Raw genomic sequence first — 21,162 nt, forward strand, 5'->3', positions numbered from 1 at the left:
GATCCCATATGCCGCGGAGCGGCTGGGCCTGCGCGTCCGGAGCCTGTGCTCCGCAGCGGGAGAGGACACAACGGTGAGAGGCCCGCGTACTGCAAAAAAAAAAAAGAAAAAAAAATCATCTGGAGGGCCAGTTATAACAGAGATCACTGAGCCCCACTAGAGTTGCTCATTCCATAGGGCTGGGACAGGGCCCTAAAACTTGAATATCTGACACATTATCAGGGGACGCTGGTAAAGCTGCTCAGGTTGTTACCGAATGCACGTTCGTGTGTCTGAAGCACAGTGAGGCCAAACAAACCGAAAGGTTGGAGTCTGGGGCAGAGAAAGGTTTATTGCAGGATTGAGCAAGGAGAGGGGTGGCCCGTGTTCCAAAAACCCTGAAATCTCCAAAGGATTTCAGCAAAGCATTTTTAAAGGCCACGTGAGGGAGGGACGTCCCAGGGAATGTGATCAGCTCGTGCACAATCATCTGACTGGCTGATGTTGAGGCCACAGGGCAGGTAACATTATCCATCCTTAGGTGCCAGAAGGTCTGGGGGCTGTGTGCTCATGATCATCGAGGAGTTAACTTCTTCCATTGGGTGGTGGTTTTTAGCATCTGAAAACTCAAGAAATATGCCTGAGATACTATTATCTGAGGACTTCAGAGAGGAACTACAGCAGAGGCTATGGAGGATGGGTCTGTCCTAGGAAGGCCCCATAGGGTACTGCTTGGTTACAAGGTGACCATACTTTGAGAACCACTGCTCTAGTGGCTTGGAATGTTAGAGTAATGGAAGAAGCCCTTCCCAGATCTAGATTCTAGTATCACCAGCTATTTTGGTGGGGGGAAGGGTAAGTTTTGTCCTTGCTTGGACTTCTTGTTCATTTATATCAAAGCCTATTTGAGGCAGTGCACTCGGCAGTCCTGCAGATCTGTCTTTGGCTTCAACAGTGTTTGGAATGAACAGACCCAGGGACGCTCCTTGCTCCAGCCCCCGACCACACTCCAACATTTCTTCCTGTCGCAACCTTTGGAATCAGCCACTCAGCTATCCTCAGCCTCCAGGACAGGCCAACACCGTTTTTGGAGCTTAGCTCCTTATCACTGATCAACCACGAGTTCCCAGGTTCGTCAGAATTATTCCATCGAGGTGGAGGCCGCCATCCACCGCCTGTTCAACATGCATCTGTGGACACTTACCTCTCTCTAAGCTTCTATTTCCACAGCAACAGTGGGACTCTGGACAATGGGGGCCACATTTTTCGCCAACTGGCTGAAGAGAAGTGTGAGGGCGCCCAGCGACTCTTGAAAATGCAAAACAAGTGCTGCGGCCGCGCCCTCTTCCAGGATGCGCGGAAGCCTTCTCAAGATGAGTGGGGTAAAACCCAGGACACTGTGCAAGCCGCCATTCTTAGGGAGAAGAACCTGAACCAGGCACTATCGGATCTGCGCGCCCTGGGTCCTGCCCACGCAGACTCTCACCTCTGTGACTTCCTGGAGAGCCGCTTCCGGGAGGAGCAGCTGAAACTCATCAAGAAGATGGGCAACCACCTGACCAACCTCCGCAGGCTGGCTGGTCTGCAGGCTGTGCTGGGCGAGTATCTTTTCGTGGAGAGCCGCTTCCTGGAGGAGCAGCTGAAACTCATCAAGAAGATGGGCAACCACCTGACCAACCTCCGCAGGCTGGCTGGTCCGCAGGCTGTGCTGGGCGAGTATCTTTTCGAAAGGCTCACGCTCGAGCACAAACAGGAGTCTCTGAAGTCCAGCGGCCTCTGAGGAGCCCCTCTGGCGTCAGAGCTTCTGCCCGAAGCCCAGCTCTGCAGCCACTAGGCAGCTTTGTAACCGCCCTGGAGCACTCTCCCAAGCCTTGGACCAAATGGAAACAATAACGCTTTTTGCAGAAGGAAAAAAAAAGCCTATTTGAAACACAAACAGAATAAAGAGAAAAAAAGAAATATATATATATATATTCATGTTCTTTTAACATATGAATTGCCCCACTTTATCTGTGTGAAATACGTTTGTTCCCGTTATTGGGCTGGTTCTCAAGCTTTGCTGCTCGTATGAATTACCTAAAGAGCTCTTTTTTTTTTTTAGTATTAAATATTTTTTTAATTAGTTTCTGCTTTATAACAAACTGAATCAGTTATACATATACATCTGTTCCCATATCCCTTTCCCTAAAGAGCTTTTAAGAGAAACTTTGGTGTCTGGGTCCCAGCCCCAGAGATTTTGATTCAGTAGGTCTAGGGAGGAGCCTGGGCACGGGGAGGTCTCAGAGTTCCCCAGGTGATTCTAATATGCAGCAACTTTGTGAACCACCTCTTGGCTTCAATCCAGCTAGTGATCAGATATTAAATCTAAGACACATGGGCTAGTGCGTGAGCTCTGCTGCTAGGCGTGTTCCATTTTCTTCCTCCTGGAAGATTCGTGCCAGGGAAAATGATTGATAGTTGTGTTACTTCTCTGAAATGGATAGAAATTTCCAATTAGCGTGAACAGGGGAGGGTGAATGGGTGAATGCAATAAGGTGTATCATTTATGTATTTCCCTATGTGTATGGCTAGAAGCTTTTGCAACTGACGTCTGCCCTACTTTTCATGCGAATGGTAGTGCTTGTCCTCCTAAGGCAGCTGTAAACTTTATAAGCCCATAGGTAGACAGCATCACAAAATATTTACCCCTCCCCACTGGCCCACTCTCAAGCTTCACTCCCCTTCCCCAATACACAAATGTACATCAGTGTGCTTGAGACCAACATCAACATACTGACCGTCAATTCTTCTACTTTGCAGCTTCCCTCTTATCAGGAGGTGTCAGCATTTAGTGCCCAGAGGAGGCATTTCCAGTCATCTCAGCTTAGAGGTCAAATATCCAAATATCCAAAGTAAAAAAGGTTAAAGAAAAGAAGAAGAAGAAGAAAGCAAGGAAGAAAAGAAGGAAACAATTTTCTTATCTCATAGTAATAAGGCAGTTTTCCTTAAAAAAAAATAAAGACTTAAGCCTTAAATTCTCTTTCCTAATCAAAATGTGCTTTTCCGTCTTTAGACTATTCCTCTTATATCCTGTATTATTCATGATGTTTAATTCTTGAAATAGCACATGGCTGAAAACAGAAGCTAACCTCTTGTCCACTATGAATTAAATCTTCTTTTCCTAGGACCCGTCTACAATGTACAGTTTGGGGTTTGCCAACATAATTATTTTCTCTGAAATAAGGTACAGCATTTTGCCTTTTCAATATATAGTTATACAATACATTGTTAACACAACATAGTTAATATAGTCAATACAACTATAACACACATGATATGATGCCACTTTGGTGATTTTCTTCATCCATGTAATTCTGAAATTTGACAGTATAGTTTTCATATTCTAATGAGCTGAGTATTACCTTTGCAAGGATAGAAAAATAAAATAAATTCATAATATTCTTGTGTGGTTTGCCCCTGGGGTGGATTACCATAATGGGGGCATATTTGAGCCTTTCTCCAAGTCATTAAAAAACCTCCAGCGAGTAGCCCCTTGTCCTCTCCAGGAAACTGCGGGAAGGTATCTTTAATCACAATAATCCTGGGGGGAGAAATCTCGGAAATAAGACATCTGCTTCTGTGCCTTGTTGTTTTGCAGAATAGCAATGATTGCTTTAGCAGCTTCTATTGCCATATGTGTATAGTAAGTAAATGAACATAAAATTGAATGAACGCATAAAAGAAGGATAAACCCACCCAGTTTAACAAATCCACTCTCTCACCTGCTGTGCCCTGAAACGTGAAAGAAAGAATCACGGGATCATAAGGATTCATAAAGTAACAGTCTCTGTTAACAATATTGACAGGAGGTATAAGGATGATTTGTCTGATGTGGGACCAACAGCTTAACTGCTTAATTCTTTTTTTTAAGGGCAAATCATTCATTTATTGTTTAAAGATTGCAAGACAACATCGGAATTTTTGTAGCACAATTTAAATGTTTTACTTTTTTGATAAAGCAGAGTATAATAGAAAAACAATTAGTTTCCAGTAATATCTATATTTCTATTCAGAATTAAGTCTTCCACAGACATGTAACCTGGAAACAAAAGCCTGTTCCAATAAGCAAAGCTTCAACAGAGCGGCTACTTTTCGGGCCAGGGAAAGGTTCATCCCTATAGGATGATGATGTGCTGTGTAAAATGGCTGCAAGGTCACAGCCTTGAGGGCGTTGGAAGTCTGTTATCCTATTCCACATTAAGTAGTTTGGTGAACTTCAAACGACCGTTCGTCTGCAACCAAGCTGCCAACCTTTAACTGATATTTCAAACAGGTAAAAAATAAATGAAAAGAAATCCTTACACTGATGTTCCTCGATTTACACTGTTAAATGGTTCATTAACATGTAATTCTGGCTAAGAATTACATTTGAGACTCCTTGCTCAGATTTTGGTTAACAGTACTAATCTTTAGAAATTCAAGTTCTGGGGCTTCCCTGGTGGCGCAGTGGTTAAGAATCTGCCTGCCAATGCAGGGGACACGGGTTCGAGCCCTGGTCTGGGAAGATCCCACATGCCGCGGAGCAACTAAGCCCGTGCGCCACAACTACTGAGCCTGCGCATCTGGAGCATGCGCTCCGCAACAGGAGAGGCCGCGACAGTGAGAGGCCTGCGCACCGCGATGAAGAGTGGCCCCCGCTCGCCGCAACTAGAGAAAGCCCTCGCACAGAAACGAAGACCCAACACAGCCATAAATAAATAAATAAATAAATAATAAATTTATTAAAAAAAAAAAAATTCAAGTTCTTATTAATCAATAATTTGTCAGCTAGGATACATTCAGGCATCAGCTGCAACTACAGAATAGGTGAACTGCCTCAGCGCTTTGGAAAGACATAATCTACAACACTACTAGCAGACAAAATATCTGTTACTAGACAGCATATGTGCAGTACAGCAAGACAAAAACATATATTCATATGTGCCGCGGACCAGCCGGAGAAAGAGGATTTCACCGCCCAGGGTCAGAAGGGACGGGGTAAGGAACTGAAGTAGCACCGACGAATGGGGTCAGAAGGACCAAGACAACTGATGGTTGCAAGGCAAGTTTTATTATGCTACGGTTGCAGATTATATAGACTAGAAATGGAAGGTTGCCAGATGGTGGTTTACATTATCTATAGACTGTCTTGGCTCAAGGTTAACTTCCCTGGGAGAAAACCCATAAGCCCAGAATCATCCAAAATAACCTGCATGTGCAAGGGGGAGACAGCTTTGCTTGTCTCATTTTACATTCTTTCTGATTTCTGGGCCCTGGTGATTTATCTCCCATGGAATGGAACAAGGAAGGGAACAAGTAGGGACAGTCCCTTCGAGCAGCGGCGGCATGCCTGGCATGTCCATAGCCTGATCTCAAGGCTGACTGTTTCCCTCAGTTCCCCCTTTTTTATTTTTTAATTTTTGCTGCAAAATAATTCCATGAAGCGTAGTGCCGAGAGTAGTATATTGTTGCATGAGGATACGAAACAGACATGAGAAGATTATTATCAAAAATAGGCAAATTATGGCCAGGGTAATAAATCCTGACAACCCTCCAGTAATCCACGACTGAGGGTTTAACCACTTTAAATGGTCCAGTAAAGTTTTAATTACATCTTCTTGCCAAATATCATCAAGATGTGCATTTTGCATATCCTGAATTTCAGCATTTAATTTCTTAAGGTCAAGACTAATATTATTATCTGACCAAACACTCAGCAGATGCATTTTTACTTTTTCCCATTCCCAAATACAGTCATTGTACTTGTAAGGAGTAACACAAATCCATGTATACTTTTCATGACAAGCTAAACGCATCCTCAATTTTAATGCTGCCATCTGATCTCCAATCCCCCAAATTGTGTTTTTAAATTCATCTAACTTGTTATTCATCTGTAAATCTATGTGACTTTGTAAAGATAAAGCAAGACTGGTATTTTGAGATAATTGATTAGCAAAGTGAGCATGATTAATACTCTGTGAAAGAGCAAGACAGGCAGTAGCCGCGGTAGCAGACAGAGCAGCCAAGGCAAGTAAACTTACTATTAGCCACCCAATAAAGCGTCTCCTTCTCTGCAAGGCTTTAGAGAGTTCCACCCATGCCTGTACTCCAGTATCTTCCTACCAAGGTTCTCTCAGATGTACAGGCACCATAACATATATGGGTTACTTTAGTATAAGCACAGATTGTGTTCCTGCAGAAGGGAACATACAACTGTAAAAATACAATGAACACAGCTAATATTATATCCTCCTTTGGAAGAATTACCAATGCTAATAGAACCAATCAAAAGTGTATATGGAGGAGCAACACAAGTTATAACAGGTGTATTGGAATAAGTTAGAGCTAGTTTCCATATACCCCAGTTCTTTTGAAATGCGATAAACCTATCTATGACGGGAATACAAGAGATAAGAATTTACCCCTTGGTATAATCTATAGTACACCATATTTGGTTATTATTCCAAGATGCATTGCAACATTCAAAATTGGATCCAGGAAAGTTAATGGTCATAAAAGGAGGAAATTGATTTTTTGATTTTCTCTTAAGAATAGTAACCATATGTCCAGCCATAAGTATCCCTTGTCCTCCAAGTAAACGCTTCATACACAAATAATTTCCTGAATCTTCACCTGTAACCTTGGCTATAGTAATAGTGGAATCCCTAAGTGGTGAGGCGTATGAGATTTGACCTCTAATATTAACAGGTTGCCCATTTTTTTTTTTTTTTTTTTTTTTTTTCTTTTTGCGGTATGCGGGCCTCTCACTGTTGTGGCCTCTCCCGTTGCGGAGCACAGGCTCCGGACGCGCAGGCCCAGCGGCCATGGCTCACGGGCCCAGCCGCTCCGCGGCATATGGGATCCTCCCAGACCGGGGCACGAACCCGTATCCCCTGCATCGGCAGGCGGACTCTCAACCACTGCGCCACCAGGGAGGCCCAGGTTGCCCATTTTTATAGCAAATGATGGTATCCTTAAGATCCTCTCGTCGGCTGGTAGCCGGGCATGTAAGAGTAATGTTGGTTCCTGTAAAACGAAGGATGCCTGGAGAGCCTGACAAACTAATTGATTCATCCGTTCCCTCATAAACATCTGTATGCTCATAACTAATAGCCTTTACACATCCAGTTTCCAGATTCAATGGGCTAAGACAGACAGGATAGGTACTAAACCAGTTAGTATAATTTACAGACATATTGATTTGTTTTATATTCCCAATAAGAGGCCCATAAACAGTATCATTGTAAAATACAGGAAACTCTGCTTCAGACCAAGATATGGGTTTTAATAGTGGAGGATCAGGTACATAGGCCCAGTAAGTTGCTGCATTAACAGAGGGAACACATGAAATGGTTGCCAACATAGCCAAAAATAAAGTCACAGGTGTAACAGGATTATTCTGTTGTTTCACTAACTCTAGAGCTCGTGAAACCAATTGTTTAATTTGTCCCCAAGTTGGAACATCACTCCTTTGAGTCGTCCTGGCAAGTGGTCTCCTCTTCTTCTTCTTTTGCTGAATCAACACTGTCAAATTTTCGGGAGAGATGCAGAGCTTCTTCATCTTCTGAACTAGTTGTGAGCTGTGGCGAGCCATCTATTTGCTTGACTAAGCAAGCGCTCAGGAAGCCAGAGAGGTCCAGGAGCTGATCTGGGAAATATACACACGTGACCACGTCCCCAAATCAACACAGGATCAGGACCACGCCAAGTGCTGGTTAGCGGATCTTTCCCGAGGACCTCCAGAGACTGAAAGGCCAATCTTGGCTCAGCCACCAACCTTTCCCCTGTCAACAGTGAGAAAATTTAAAATAAACAGAGCATGATTTATAAGGTTATGTAGTGTTGTTCTATATAATTCCCCCATTTTTATTTTTTCAATAGTTAGCTTTAAAGATCTATTTGCACGTTGTATAATACCTTGTCCTTGAGGGTTACGTGGAATGCCTGTAATATTGGTAATTTGTAATGAATTACAAAATGTTGCAAAGCAACACTAGTGTAAGTGCGCCCATTGTCTGTTTTAATAATTTTGGGAAGGTTCATGAAAGCAAAACAGTGTAATAAGTGAGTGATGACATGTTTAGTAGCTTCTCGGGTCTGTGCTGTAGCACAGAGGAAACCAGAATAAGTATCAATAGTGACATGAACAAACTGTAATTTCCCAAAAGACGGGATATGAGTAACATCCATTTGCCATAAATGACTAGGTAATAATCCACAAGGATTAACACCATAATGTGGAACAGGAAGGTGAGGTAAGCACTGTGGGCATTGCTTAACAATTTGTCAGGGCACCTTCACGAGGAAGGGAAAATTGTTTGCGTAATGTAGCTGCCGACTGATGGTGTAAAGCATGCGATTGTTGTGCTGCTTGTGAAGCAGTTTGATCATAACTTACCATAATATGAGGGTGTCCAGGACATGGACCATGAGTATCAACAGTATGAAGATAATGAATGCAATACCTTAGCCATTCTTGACAGCATGACGAACGGAAAGGAGGAGGACGGTAAATTGGGATATGTCCTGCTTTAGGGAAAAGAGATTGAGGAGGAAGAGTAACTTTAACTTTATTTTTGGGAGGAAAATGCACAGGATAAAGATCACGTTTAGATCGAGTTAAAACATCTGCAGTCCCATTCATTTTAGACAATGGACCAGACAAGTTAGAATGAGCACGGATATGCAGAGCTGCAACAGGACCATCGTGGGAACGAATAAGCTGTTGAAGCAAACGAAAAGACGATGATAATTCAGGGTCATTAGTATATCCTCTGGTCGCAGTCTCCAGAAGAAATAATAAGCTAATAAGATATTTACTATCAGAAAACAAATTAAAAGATATAGAAGGCAAATGTTTAAAAGCCGTAATGACAGCATACAGTTCAACACGTTGAGCTGAAGTCAAGGAAGTTTGTTTAATGAGTTTTGTTCCGTCGTCAATGATTACAGTAGCCACTCCTGAAGAAGAACTGTCTGTAAAAACCAAAGGTACATGAGGAATAGGCTGTTGCCTAATTATAGAAGGAAAGATATAAGAGTTAAGTTTGCTGAATTGGATCAATTTATCAGCAGGCTAATGGCATTCCAAGGTACCTGAAAATCCTGCAAGAACAAGACCCCATTCATTACTATGTTGAAAAAGCCAATTTTGTTGACTAACTGAATAAGGGATAATAATTTGAGAAGGTTCTATACCTATAAGTTGTAAGCATCTAGTTCTACCTTGCATTATTAACTTAATAATAAGTTCATAATAAGGGTTAATAACTTTAGAGGATGGAGCTTTCATATGAATCCATTCAATAATTCCAACAGTTTGCCATAAGATGGCAGTAGGCACATGAGGTGTTGGACAAACAACTAAAGACATGGGCAGGTGAGTATGTATTCGAGTTAACTGTGCAGAGCGGATAGCTCTATTAACTATTTGGTAAGCTTGGAATCCTCTGGAGTCATAGAGCGTGAAGTAGAAGGATCTGAGTCACCTTTAAGAATATCAAGTAAAGGCTCTAACTGAGCAGTAGGAAGTTCTAAGGAAGGCCTTAGCCAATTAATATCTCCAAGTAATTTTTGAAAATCATTTCATGTTTTTAAATTATCAACTCGAATTTGCAGTTTTTGAGGCCTAATGGTAGAGTTATCAATATATTTTCCCAAATAGAAAAATGGAGATTGTCTTTGAATTTTTTCTGAGGCAATGACCAAGCCAAATGATTGTAAGGATTGTTGTAAAAATTGAGAAGCAGTCTCTAATCAAGAAATATTGTCAGTGGCTAAAAGTATATCATCCATATAATGTATGAGATATAACGTTGGAAACCTTTTTCTCACAGGAGTTAAGGCCTGAGCCACATATATTTGGCATAATGTAGGACTATTTGCCATGCCCTGAGGCAATACTTTCCATTGACATCTCCTCATGGGTTCCTTAAAATTTAAGGAAGGCAAGCTAAAAGCAAAATGTTTTCTATCTTCAGGAAACAAAGGAATAGTGAAAAAACAATCTTTAAATCTATAACTAAAAGATGATAACTGTGTGGTATGGCTGTTGGAGAGGGTAGGCCTAGTTGAAGAGCTCCCATTATTAGCATAGTTTTATTAACAGCTCTTAGACCCTGTAATAACCTCTATTTTCCAGACTTTTTCTTGATAATAAAAATAGGAGTATTCCAAGGACTATTGGAAATTTCTAAATGCCCGAATTGTTCCAGTACTAATTGTTCTGCAGCTTCTAATTTCTCCTTTGTGAGGGGCCATTGGTCCACCCATACAGGGTCATCACTCAGCCAAGTAATTAGACCAGCAGTGAGTGGAGGAGAATCCAAGGCCCCTAAGAAAAACCCAAACCTTGTCTATCACTTTTTATTTTCACATCAATAGGATAGACAGTTCCTTTTTGATTTGTTCCCAGCCCTTTTGTGGGAAGAAATCCTTGATCCAACACCATATTAGAGACGTGAGAATTTGGACTATAAAGTAATACTCCCATTTCTTTTCATATATCTTGGCCCAAGAGGTTTAAAGGCAGCCCAGGCAAAACATAAGGCTGGAAGTATCCTGAATGGCCCTCACTATCTTGCCATAATAATAACTGACTACTTTGCATAGGAGAACTCTGTCCTGTTCCTTGAAGTTCTGTAATAATAGGACTAACGGGCCAATGTTTAGGCCAGTGCATCTGCGTCATAACAGAGACATCAGCTCCAGTGTCTAAAAAACCTGAAAAAACCTTTCCATTCATGGTTCATTTCATTTCTGGACGTTCTTTCCCTATCTTCTGAATCCAGTAGGCAGCACTAGATGATCCAAAAGCCTTTGTTTCTCTCTTTTGATGTTGTAAAATTTGTCCATGAGGTACAAAGGGCAAAAGTAGCAACTGTGGAATTTTATCACCAGGAGAAATCGTTATTATATTTTTAATAGTTTGTGCCATGATTTTTATTTCTCCTTCGTACTCAGAGTCTATGAGTCCTGGCATAATAGTTAAACCTTTCATGGCGACACTACTTCTTCCCAGTAACAGTCCAATCAAACCCTTGGGTAAAGGTCCATAGATGCCCATAGAGAGGGCCTGAGGACCCATTGCAGGAGCTAATACATATCGAGCGGAGGTACTGAGGTCCAGTCCTGTGCTTCCTGCTGTTGCTCTGGAGAGCGAAGATATTGTATGTTTTTGTTTTTGGTTAATGTCTGATTGATAGTTTGAGGAGGATACGCAGACGTTGCCCCTATTATTTGTTGGGGCCGGGGAAGGCCCCGGGAGGAGTTTCGCAACAGTGGTGTCCCATCCCTGTGGGCCACTGAGCGACAATCTCGTGCCCAACGTTTTCCCCTGTTGCATTTAGGGCATAAACCAGGGATTTTCGGACCATCTGGAGGTTTTTGAGTAGGGAAGGAAGGAGCAGGGTTACAATGAAAAGATCCACATTCTCCAGCAAAATGACCTGCCTTTCCGCATTGAAAACTAGTCTTTGTTCTTTTTTGATTGTTTTTAAACCCCACTTTAGTTAATGCTGCAGCCATAGCAGCACCCTGTATATAAGCAGGCCCAATGTCTGCACAAAGGCGAATATAATCCTCCAGTGTTCCCCGTTTTCTCCAAGGTCGAATCGCAGCCTGACCTGCATTATTAGCGTTTTCAAAAGCAAGTTGCTTAACTACAATTGTACCAGTGAGTCCATCCACAATGAGTCTCCCCACCGCCTGTAACAATCTATCTACAAAATCAGCATATGGTTCATCAGGTCCCTGTCTCATTTTTGAAAGATCCTCAGTTTTGTGTGTAGAAGGTAATTTCCTCCAGGCTTGTAATGCCAAATGATTTATTTGAGGATAAGCAACAAAGGTATAAGTTAGTTGATGTTGTAAAGAAATATATGGTCCTTCCCCAATCAGCATATGATAATCCACTGGAATATCATGGGTAGCATTCTTTTCTGCTTGTTCAGCAGCCCATTCATAAAAATCAAACTTCCATATTAAATAATCTCCACCATTTAAACAAGCTCGTGCAATAGACTTCCAATCAGCGGGGGAAAGAGCTTCTCCTGAAATAGTGTCAACCATAGCAGTAGTAAAAGGAGCAGTGGGCCCATATTGAGCACAAGCAGATTTTAAATCTTTCAAAACTTTAAAAGGAAGAGCCTGATGCTCCCTAATAGCCTGTTGAGGATGATTAGGATCAGGTCTTTCTATGACAGGACAACAGAAAATAGGATCTTCTCCTCGTTTTATTGCTGCTTATACAGCACGTTGCAAGAGACTGAGCATTTTTACAGATGTAGATTTTTGAGGAAGACAGTCCTTACTAATTTGCAGCTTTTTCACTGACTTATCTGTCATAGCCATTAGAAAATCATCCTCAGGATGATTCTCTCTTTTATGTTTTTTTTTCTCTCTCTTTTATGTTTAATAGCCTCATCGGTTAAGTCAAAATGTTCCTCTTCATCTGAAATATTTAAATTAATTAGCTCTTTCGGTTTAGGAAGTGGCGACACAGTAGCTGATAATACAGTCTTGTCTTCTGTCAGAGGCTTATGTTTTTCTGACTTTACATTCAAATCAACACTATCATGAGAAGAACCTAAACATATTTTTATCAGATTCCACAAACTAAATGTAACAACAGCAGTATGAGTAGGCCCTCGAGACTCATAATAATTTTTTAAATCTTCTCCAACTTTCTGCCAGATTTCTGTCACAGAGCCGCCATCAGGAAACCAGGGAGATACATCATGGATATGCTGCAAAAATTCAGTCAACTGTGAGGTAGAAACTTTATTACCCCGAGCTATAAGCATCGAAAGTAAAACCTGAGCAAATAATTCACGCTCCTTTGAGCCCTTTTGCCCCATCTTATTTTACTTCTGACTGTTGCCTTATGCCTCTATTAGTTTCACTTTTACTCGTGGCCACACATATTTTGCATAAGGGTTCTCTTACCTGCACTTTCTTTTCCTTTTAATTGCCTTCATGCTTCAGGTCCCTGTTCGGGCACCACTTGCCATGGACCAGCCGGAGAAAGAGGATTTCACCACCCAGGGTCAGAAGGGACGGGGTAAGGAACTGAAGTAGCACCGACGAATGGGGTCAGAAGGACCAAGACAACTGATGGTTGCAAGGTAAGTTTTATTATGCTACAGGTGCAGATTATATAGACTAGAAAAGGGAAGGTTGCCAGACGGTGGTTTACATTATCTAATGACTGTCTCGGCTCAAGGTTAACTTCCCTGGGAGAAAACCCATAAGCCCAGAATCATCCAAAATAACCTGCATGTGCAGGGAGGAGACAGCTTTGCTTGTCTCATTTTACTTTCTTTCTGATTTCTGGGCCCTGGTGATTTATCTCCCATGGAATGGAACAAGGAGGGGAACAAGTAGGGACAGTCCCTTCGAGCAGCAGCGGCATGCCTGGCATGTCCGAAGGTGCTCTCAAGGCTGACTGCTTCCCACACATATGTTGGCTTGTTTAAGCCTCAAGCCCTCGATCCTTTGTTGAAATACAATAATTTCATTCCTATGGTTTTCAATACCAAAAACTCTACCTCCAGGAGGGTTAAAGTCTAATTTGTACTCCAAACCAAGTAGCAGTGCAGTTCGCTACTACTGAGGCTGAATCCATAAAGACTTCAAGACCACGACCAGAAGACAAGTTATTATATATAATACCCTAGAAGGCCTGAAACATAATTATCATATACATAGCTGGTCCTTCAGAACTTTTTACCTATAACATGTTTTTTGATGAAAGTTATTTAATGTACTGGAGATAACTGTGAATTACTGATCAAATATTTGAATACTTATACTTACCTGGAATTTCATTTCTGCTGAAAGAAAAAGGAAGAACAGGACTCACCTAAAAAAAAACAAACTTTAGAAATGAAAGTAAACATCTTATCACACACTATCACTTTTGGAAGCAGCATAGAGGGGCAGTCAACAGTAAAACACTGGTGAAATAGGACAAAACTCTAGGCCAAAAATCCATTATTATTATCATCCGTGACAGTACCACAACTGTGCCCTTCATAATTAATAAGCACTCCTAAGAGTCTTCATTTGGCACCAGATGATGTGTTTAAGAGAAACACTCTGGGAGGTTTTGAATCAGACTTGGTTTTTTGTTAGCCAAGTTACAGGAGAATTTTTAAAGTGGGGGGAAGGGAAGAAGGAAACGGACCAGAAAAAGGATTGAAGCCATCATCTACAAACCAACAAAGCACTGAGAGTTCCAAACGTTATGTCAGACACTAAAATGACTGATACAGGCTCAAATGGTTTATAAAACCTAGAAAAAGACTACACCAGCAAAGTCCCCATTTATCTGTAGAGTTCAGAAACTAAAACAAGGAATATTTCAGCTTAACACCTTATCTCAAGAGAATCATATACACTTCACATGAATAAAAATACCTGAAACCAAACATTTTTAAAAGCTCCAATACCCAAAATAGAAAGAAAAAAATTAATTCAGAAGACTCAATCCATCCATGATAATCACAAAATGGCTGGGCAATCTCTATCTCCCTTCCACACTAACCATCCAACCCCTGGAAGACCAAGGGAGATCAGACCTTCCAGACTTACCTTCCAGACCTTCCAGACACCTGGCTGCAGCAAAATTCGATGGAATCTCCTTGTGGAACAGCAGTTTCCCATCTCTTGTGTCTCTCCCTGTCATGATCATGCAGGAAGCAAGTCTGGCTGTGCTATTTCTTATCATTGTGTGTCACCCATCTGCAACATGATATTGAAAAAGTAGTTCCCCTTCCCCCAGAAGGTTGAGGCTCAGCTACAGGGGTAATTCTCCTGGGCACACAGTCATTATTTAGGCCGACTCAGTGACTTCAACAGGCTTAATCATGTCATCAGGTTTGTTGCCAGCTGCATAATGCTCCCACATCTGTAGATAGAGCCGCTCTAGTTCCATCGTGTATTGTCTGGTGTTGAACAGAGGGCTAGATGTTCTCTGCTTCCAGACTTTGCCACGAATTTTCTTCAGGTATTCTACATCAGTTCCCAGTTTCACAGCTATCTCTTCATATTCTTGTCTATTTTTAGCAATCAGCTCAAGACAGCCTAAACAAGTGAGCTGGGAAGCTGCAACTCGGGAAGCAAGAGTCTCTCCTGGCAGAGTCACCATGGGGGTCCCTGCCCAAAGGACGTCCATCCCTGTGGTGTGTCCATTACAGAGTGGAGTGTCCAAGCAGACATCAGCCAGCTGGCCTCTCCGAACATGTTCCTCTTTAGGAGCAACAGGGGAAAAAATGATACGGTTCGGGGGAAGGCCCATATTTTGTGCGTACTGTTGAATATTAGCTTCTCCTGCTGCTGGAAAACGCAACAGCCACAGTACACTATTGGGAACACGCTTCAGAATATTTGCCCACATCTGCAAAGTAGATGGGTCAAGTTTGTATAACTGATTAAAGTTACAGTACACAATGGCATCTTCTGGTAACCCGTACTGAGAACGTGTGGTTACAATAATGGTACGGGGAACCTCCTCTCCAGTGGCAGCCTTATTGTTGATCAGGGTAGTTGCCAGTCCATTGCTAATACTGAATCCATTAATTGTAATCTGAATTTGTCCTCTGTTAATCATTTCAATAACTGCTTCTGCAACAGTATTCATAGGAATGACAGGCATATTAAGAGTTGTATTACTGCTGTCTGCGTTGTCTTCTCCATCAGGACATTTCATCTTGACTATTTGCACATCTGATAGACTATCAAGAAATGCTTGGAGGTCGATGCCATTCAGCACAATCCGATTGTCATAAATGTGCCCATTGGACTTAAAATCGATGACGGCTTTTTTCTTCAGGTGAGGAAACATATTAGCATGATCACCAATAAAGAAAGTATGGGGCATATAAGCCAGTTTCTCAGAATACTGCTCAGCAACTTCAGCAGGTGAAGTTTCCTGATCAGTGATGATATAATCCATGAAAAGCGTGCCACTAGTCCCAGGGTACCCCAGCCACATTGCCTGAATAGGAGCTGGCCTGAGAGCAAAGAGTTCATTTCGAGCACCCCTGGTATAACCATTCAGATTTACGAGGATGTGTATACCATCTTGATGGATGCGATCAGCTGCTTTCCCATTGCATGGAATCTGAGAAAGATCAATGAAATGATTGGCTTCTGCCATCACCTTCGCTCGGAAGTTTGTGCCATCATGTGGGCTCAGGCCATAACAGAATATCTCAAATTTATCAGGATTGTGCATGCCTGGAATAGACTGCATAAGATGAGAAGTAGGATGATTCCCAAAGTCAGAACTCACGTATCCTACACGCAGTCGACCATCACTGAGCTTCAAGTCTTTTGGATGTTCATACGGTGGTTTATGAAGGACACTTATATTAGCCAAGCAGAGGTTCCCATGCCTCTCAGCAATAGCCTTCCTGAAGCCATGAGAAAGAGGATAGAGCATACTATGATGAGGCTGCACAGAAGGCAACCTATTCCTCTCCAACTGGTCAGCCACAATGCTGACCAACTTCTTCATTCGCTCATCATAGTCTGTCCAATCACAGACAACCTGCAGGCAATGAGCCAAATTACAATAAGCGTCAGGAAAGTCAGGTTGAAGCTTCAGAACAGTGCGATAAGAAGCAATTGCTTCTGGAATATTCCCTGAATCGTGGTGAATGGAAGCCAGATTGCTGTGGGCATCCGCAAATGCAGGGCTGATCTGAACGGCACGAGTATAACACTGCAAGGCTCCCTGAACATCCTGCATCTCCCGTAGGGTGTTTCCCATATTGCAGTAGGCATCAGCAAAGGTAGGACTGATTCGAATAGCCTCCTTATAATGCATCAGAGCTTCGTGCACTTTTCCCTGCTGCTTCAATACACTTGCTAAATTTGAATGGGCATCAGCAAAGTCTGGGCAGAGCTCTAATGCTTTACGATACAAGCGAACTGCCTCTTCACTGTTTCCCTGTTCTCCTTTGATATTGGCTAGGTTATTCAGAGAGTCTGCATGGGTGGGACACAGCCGGAGAGCTGTATGATAACAATCTTCTGCTTCAGCAACACTGCCCTTCTCTTTGAGAGCGTTTCCTAGGTTGCAGTAAGCATCAGGGAAATGTGGTTGCAATTCAATAGCTCGCCTGTAGGTGTCTATTGCCAGATCCATCAGGCCTTGCTCATAGTATACACAAGCCAGGTTGCCATGTACCACTGCATGATTTGGACTCAAGCTTAGGGCACAAAGGTAAGCTGCCACAGCTCTGTCAAAAATCCGTGCCTCATTGAAGACATTTCCTAAATTGATATAAGCATCCAGAAAATTGGGGTCAAGGGTGACAGCCTTTTCAAAGTGATGAATTGCAAGCCAAATCTCCCCTTGTGCATTGAAAACACAGCCAAGATTACTCCAAGCTACTGCAAAGTTCGGTTGCGTCTCAATTGCTTTCAAATAACATGCCTTGGCTTCTTCTAAGCCACCCAGGGCTTTGAGCAGGTTCCCCAGGTCACTGCGAACACAGTACAAATAAGGATTGTACTGAAGAGCAGAGACGTAAGCTTGTACTGCCCCTTCCATGTCGCCTGCTGCTACCAATGCGGCTGCCAGGTTAATATAACCATCGATGAAATCTGGTTTGAGACGCAATGCATGCCGGTAATGCTCAGTTGCTTCCTGCAACTGCCCTCTTTCCTTGTACACATTCCCCAAATTCGAATAGGCTTCTGCCAGAAGAGGGTTCTGTTTAATTGCCAGAGTACTAAAGTGGGCAGATCTGTCCAGCCTTCGACACTGGAAGTGTAGAGATGAAAGTAATAAAAGTACACCAGTATTGCCTGGCTCTTGTCTCCAGAGCTGCATGCAGTGTCTCTCAGCTGTCTCAAAATCTCCTGCCTGATATTCTCGATGTGCCAACTCAGCTAACCCTTGGAAGGAAAGCATACATTTCGTTGGTTCTGTGCTGTCGGCCACGTTGCCCACGGAAGACGCCATCTGGAGCTTCTGGAGAGAGTGAAAAAAGGGGGTAATTGAGTCCCGCTGCCGCCACTACTGGCAAGAATGTTTCTAGAGGTAGCAAACACGAGCGCAGCAGCCGTACTGCTGCTTAAGCGGCGGCAACGGTTACAGGCACCGAACCTTAGGAACTCTGGTTGGCCATCTACCTCTCATGCTCTTGAAATCTTAATTCTTAACCCTGCCCTCTTCCACCATTTTTCTGCTAATCAGGGAATAAAAATTACCTATCCATTTGCCTTACAAGAAATCAAAAGTCAGTAGTCCAAACACTTTTTAAAATATTGTTTTCTGTCCAGTTGGAAATGAGATACATGATTGACTTTTCTTCATCATTCATATAGTCAACGTGGAAAACATTAGGGCCATGAATTTCAATACAGTAAGATGAGAAAATTTTAAATTGGCCTTCCCAAACCACTAATAAGTAACCGATGTTGTATATGATGCTAAAATCTTAGAGACTGAGTTTGATATTTTAAAAGTTCTGAAAACATTAGCTAATTTCTCCTCATCAAATTTCTCATGACTCAAACCTGAGTGTTACTTTTTAAAAGATAAATTTATTTATTTTTATTTATTTATTTTTATTTTGGCTGCATTGGGTCTTCAGTGCTGCGTGCAGGCTTTCTCTAGTTGAGGTGAGCGGGGGCTACTCTTTGTTGTGGTGCCGGGGCTTCTCATCACAGTAGCTTCTGTTGTTGTTCCACAACTCTATGGGTTCCTTTTTAGGTCCTACGAAGAACCCTAGAAATTAGTTCATGTAATTATAGGTTTTTGCAAAATTGTCAAAAGTGAGATATTTTAACTTCCATCAGGTAAGACCAGCGTCTATTTCTTTGCCAATTTTCCTTCTATCATAGTCCGCTATGTTGGATCATATTGGATTGGTCACAGGCTTTTTTGAAACCTGGCTAAGGAGATGTTTTAAGTGAGGCTATTATGTGATTTTCAGACACCACCATATGTAATTGACTATATAATATCCCATTACAGGAATAACTTCCAGTACTCTTACTGACTACTCTACTGACTTAACTAGCACAAGACACAGAAATGTAAGGACAAAAACCACCTTACAATATAGCCATGTCTTGCACTTCACAGCTCTCAAAGCATGTGCATTTGAAGAAGAAAAAAAAAACTGAAAAGTATAAAACCAGAAGTTATTCTGTGGAAAATTATTTCAATCATCAGGCATGTGAAAGATAAGTCAAAGATTCAGTTTTCTTCAATGCTTAGTCAAAACGGACATTTCCTTCTGTCAAGAATATACTCCAGGGCTTCCCTGGTGGTGCAGTGGTTGAGAGTCTGCCTGCCGATGCAGGGGACACGGGTTCGTGCCCCGGTCCGGGAAGATCCCAAATGCCGTGTAGCGGCTAGGCCCGTGAGCCATGGCCACTGATCCTGCATGTCCGGAGACTGTGCCCCGCAACGGGGAGAGGCCACAACAGTGAGAGGCCAGCATACCGCAAACACAAAAAAACAAAAAAACAATAAACTCCAGGGGCTTCCCTGATGGCACAGTGGTTAGGAAGCCACCTGCCAATGCAGGGGACACGGGTTCGAGCCCTGGTCCGGGAAGATCCCACATGCCGCGGAGCAACTAAGACCATGTGCCACAACTATGGAGCCTGTGCTCTAGAGCCCGTGAGCCACAACTACTGAGCCTGCGAGCCACAACTACTGAAGCTTGCGTGCCTAGAGCCCGTGCTCTGCAACAAGAGAAGCCACTGCAATAAGAAGACTGCACACCGCAACAAAGAGTATCCCCCAGTCGCTGCAACTAGAGAAAGCCTGCGCACAGCAACGAAGACACAACACAGTCAAAAATAAATAAATAAATAAATAAATAAAAGAATATAGCCCATCAATAATGTGTGTAATGGAATGGTGTGAATGAGTATTTTATCAGAATTCCTGTAATGCACAATCCTATAGCAGTAGTGAAATCAGTAATGCATTTATAATAGTAAATAGTTATGAGGAAGTAATCCATAGAGGTTTTCTCAAAGTTAACAATGAAAATTAATGTGACATTATCAATAATAAATTGTGACGCTGAAATAAACTTTTCTAAACTATTAATAACTAAAAGCAAACTCTAATCAACCATTAAAAGAAATCTATGTCTATAAACTACAAAGTTTATTTCTGAAAATTTTATTTCTAAAACACATAAACTGTCATATGAGGAGGAAGTTAAAGAATATATAGCTACAAGAGTGGGGAAAAAGTTTTATAGAGACACATCTGGCAGTAGTGAATTTTCAAATGTCATTTTTCTAGATTTTGTGACACCTATAGTATTGATATTTGAAAGCATTTAAAAAATTGTAATTTGAAGATTTGCTACTTCCAGGTAGAGTAAAGCAAAACAACATTTCCACGGAGAAAAATTTTAAAAGCCAAATAAAATAGTCAGCATTCAATCAAAAAGTTCTAGACATACCAAGAGATAGAATCATTTGACTAAAATTCTAAGAAAGGAACAGATAATACAAAAATATTTATATAAGATATTGTGTATCTTTATCAGGAAAAGTCTTTATCAAGAAAAGACTTTAAAATCATCAGAATTAATATTATATTTTATTTATTTGTATATTTTATTTATATATTTATATAAAGGACTTAAAGATAAAGCCCTAGTTAAGGCAGTGACAAAAGCAGTAGCAGTGGGAGTGAAAAGAAATGGTTATATTCAAGGATATTTTGTCAGTAAAAGTCCAAGATCAAATGTCTGACTGCATACATGGGATGGATAGACGGAGTGGGAAAAATCAAAGTTAACTATAGAGGTTCTAGTGAAGATGGGGTTGCCATCACCCAACCCAAGGGGTTGCAATCATCCCCAAGGTCTAGGAGACTCAAAGGGAAGGTCATGGTCGAGGAAAAGTTAATTGCTGGGAAAATAAGACTCCCAGTCTCTCCATCTCCTTATACTAGTTTTTTTTTTAACATCTTTATTGGAGTATAATTGCTTTACAATGGTGTGTTAGTTTCTGCTTTATAACAAAGTAAATCAGTTATACATATACATATGTCCCAATATCTCTTCCCTCTTGGATCTCCCTCCCTCCCACCCTCCCTATCTCACCCCTCTAGGTGGTCACAAAGCACAGAGCTGATCTCCCTGTGCTATGCGGCTGCTTCCCACTAGTTATCTA

At 41.8% G+C, this 21,162-nt stretch overlaps 1 protein-coding gene and 1 pseudogene across 2 annotated transcripts; one reads left to right on the forward strand and one right to left on the reverse strand.

Moving 5' to 3' along the window:
- Positions 1-1,109: 1,109 nt before the first annotated feature.
- Positions 1,110-7,747, forward strand: LOC308610242 (ferritin light chain-like; annotated as a pseudogene). The gene is made up of 2 exons: positions 1,110-1,640; positions 7,689-7,747. The product of its transcript is annotated as a ferritin light chain-like (transcript).
- Positions 7,748-14,801: 7,054 nt separating this feature from the next.
- LOC308610241 (UDP-N-acetylglucosamine--peptide N-acetylglucosaminyltransferase 110 kDa subunit-like) lies at positions 14,802-18,016 on the reverse strand. Its single transcript, XM_081259452.1, has one exon. It carries the CDS (start codon positions 17,969-17,971, stop codon positions 14,831-14,833), a length of 3,141 nt encoding a protein of 1,046 aa, XP_081115578.1. The 5' UTR covers positions 17,972-18,016; the 3' UTR covers positions 14,802-14,830.
- Between the last annotated feature and the right edge of the window lie 3,146 nt (positions 18,017-21,162).

Source organism: Mesoplodon bidens, assembly GCF_964165515.1.
Source record: "Mesoplodon bidens genome assembly, contig: HAP1_SCAFFOLD_621, whole genome shotgun sequence".
NCBI lineage: Eukaryota > Metazoa > Chordata > Mammalia > Artiodactyla > Ziphiidae > Mesoplodon > Mesoplodon bidens.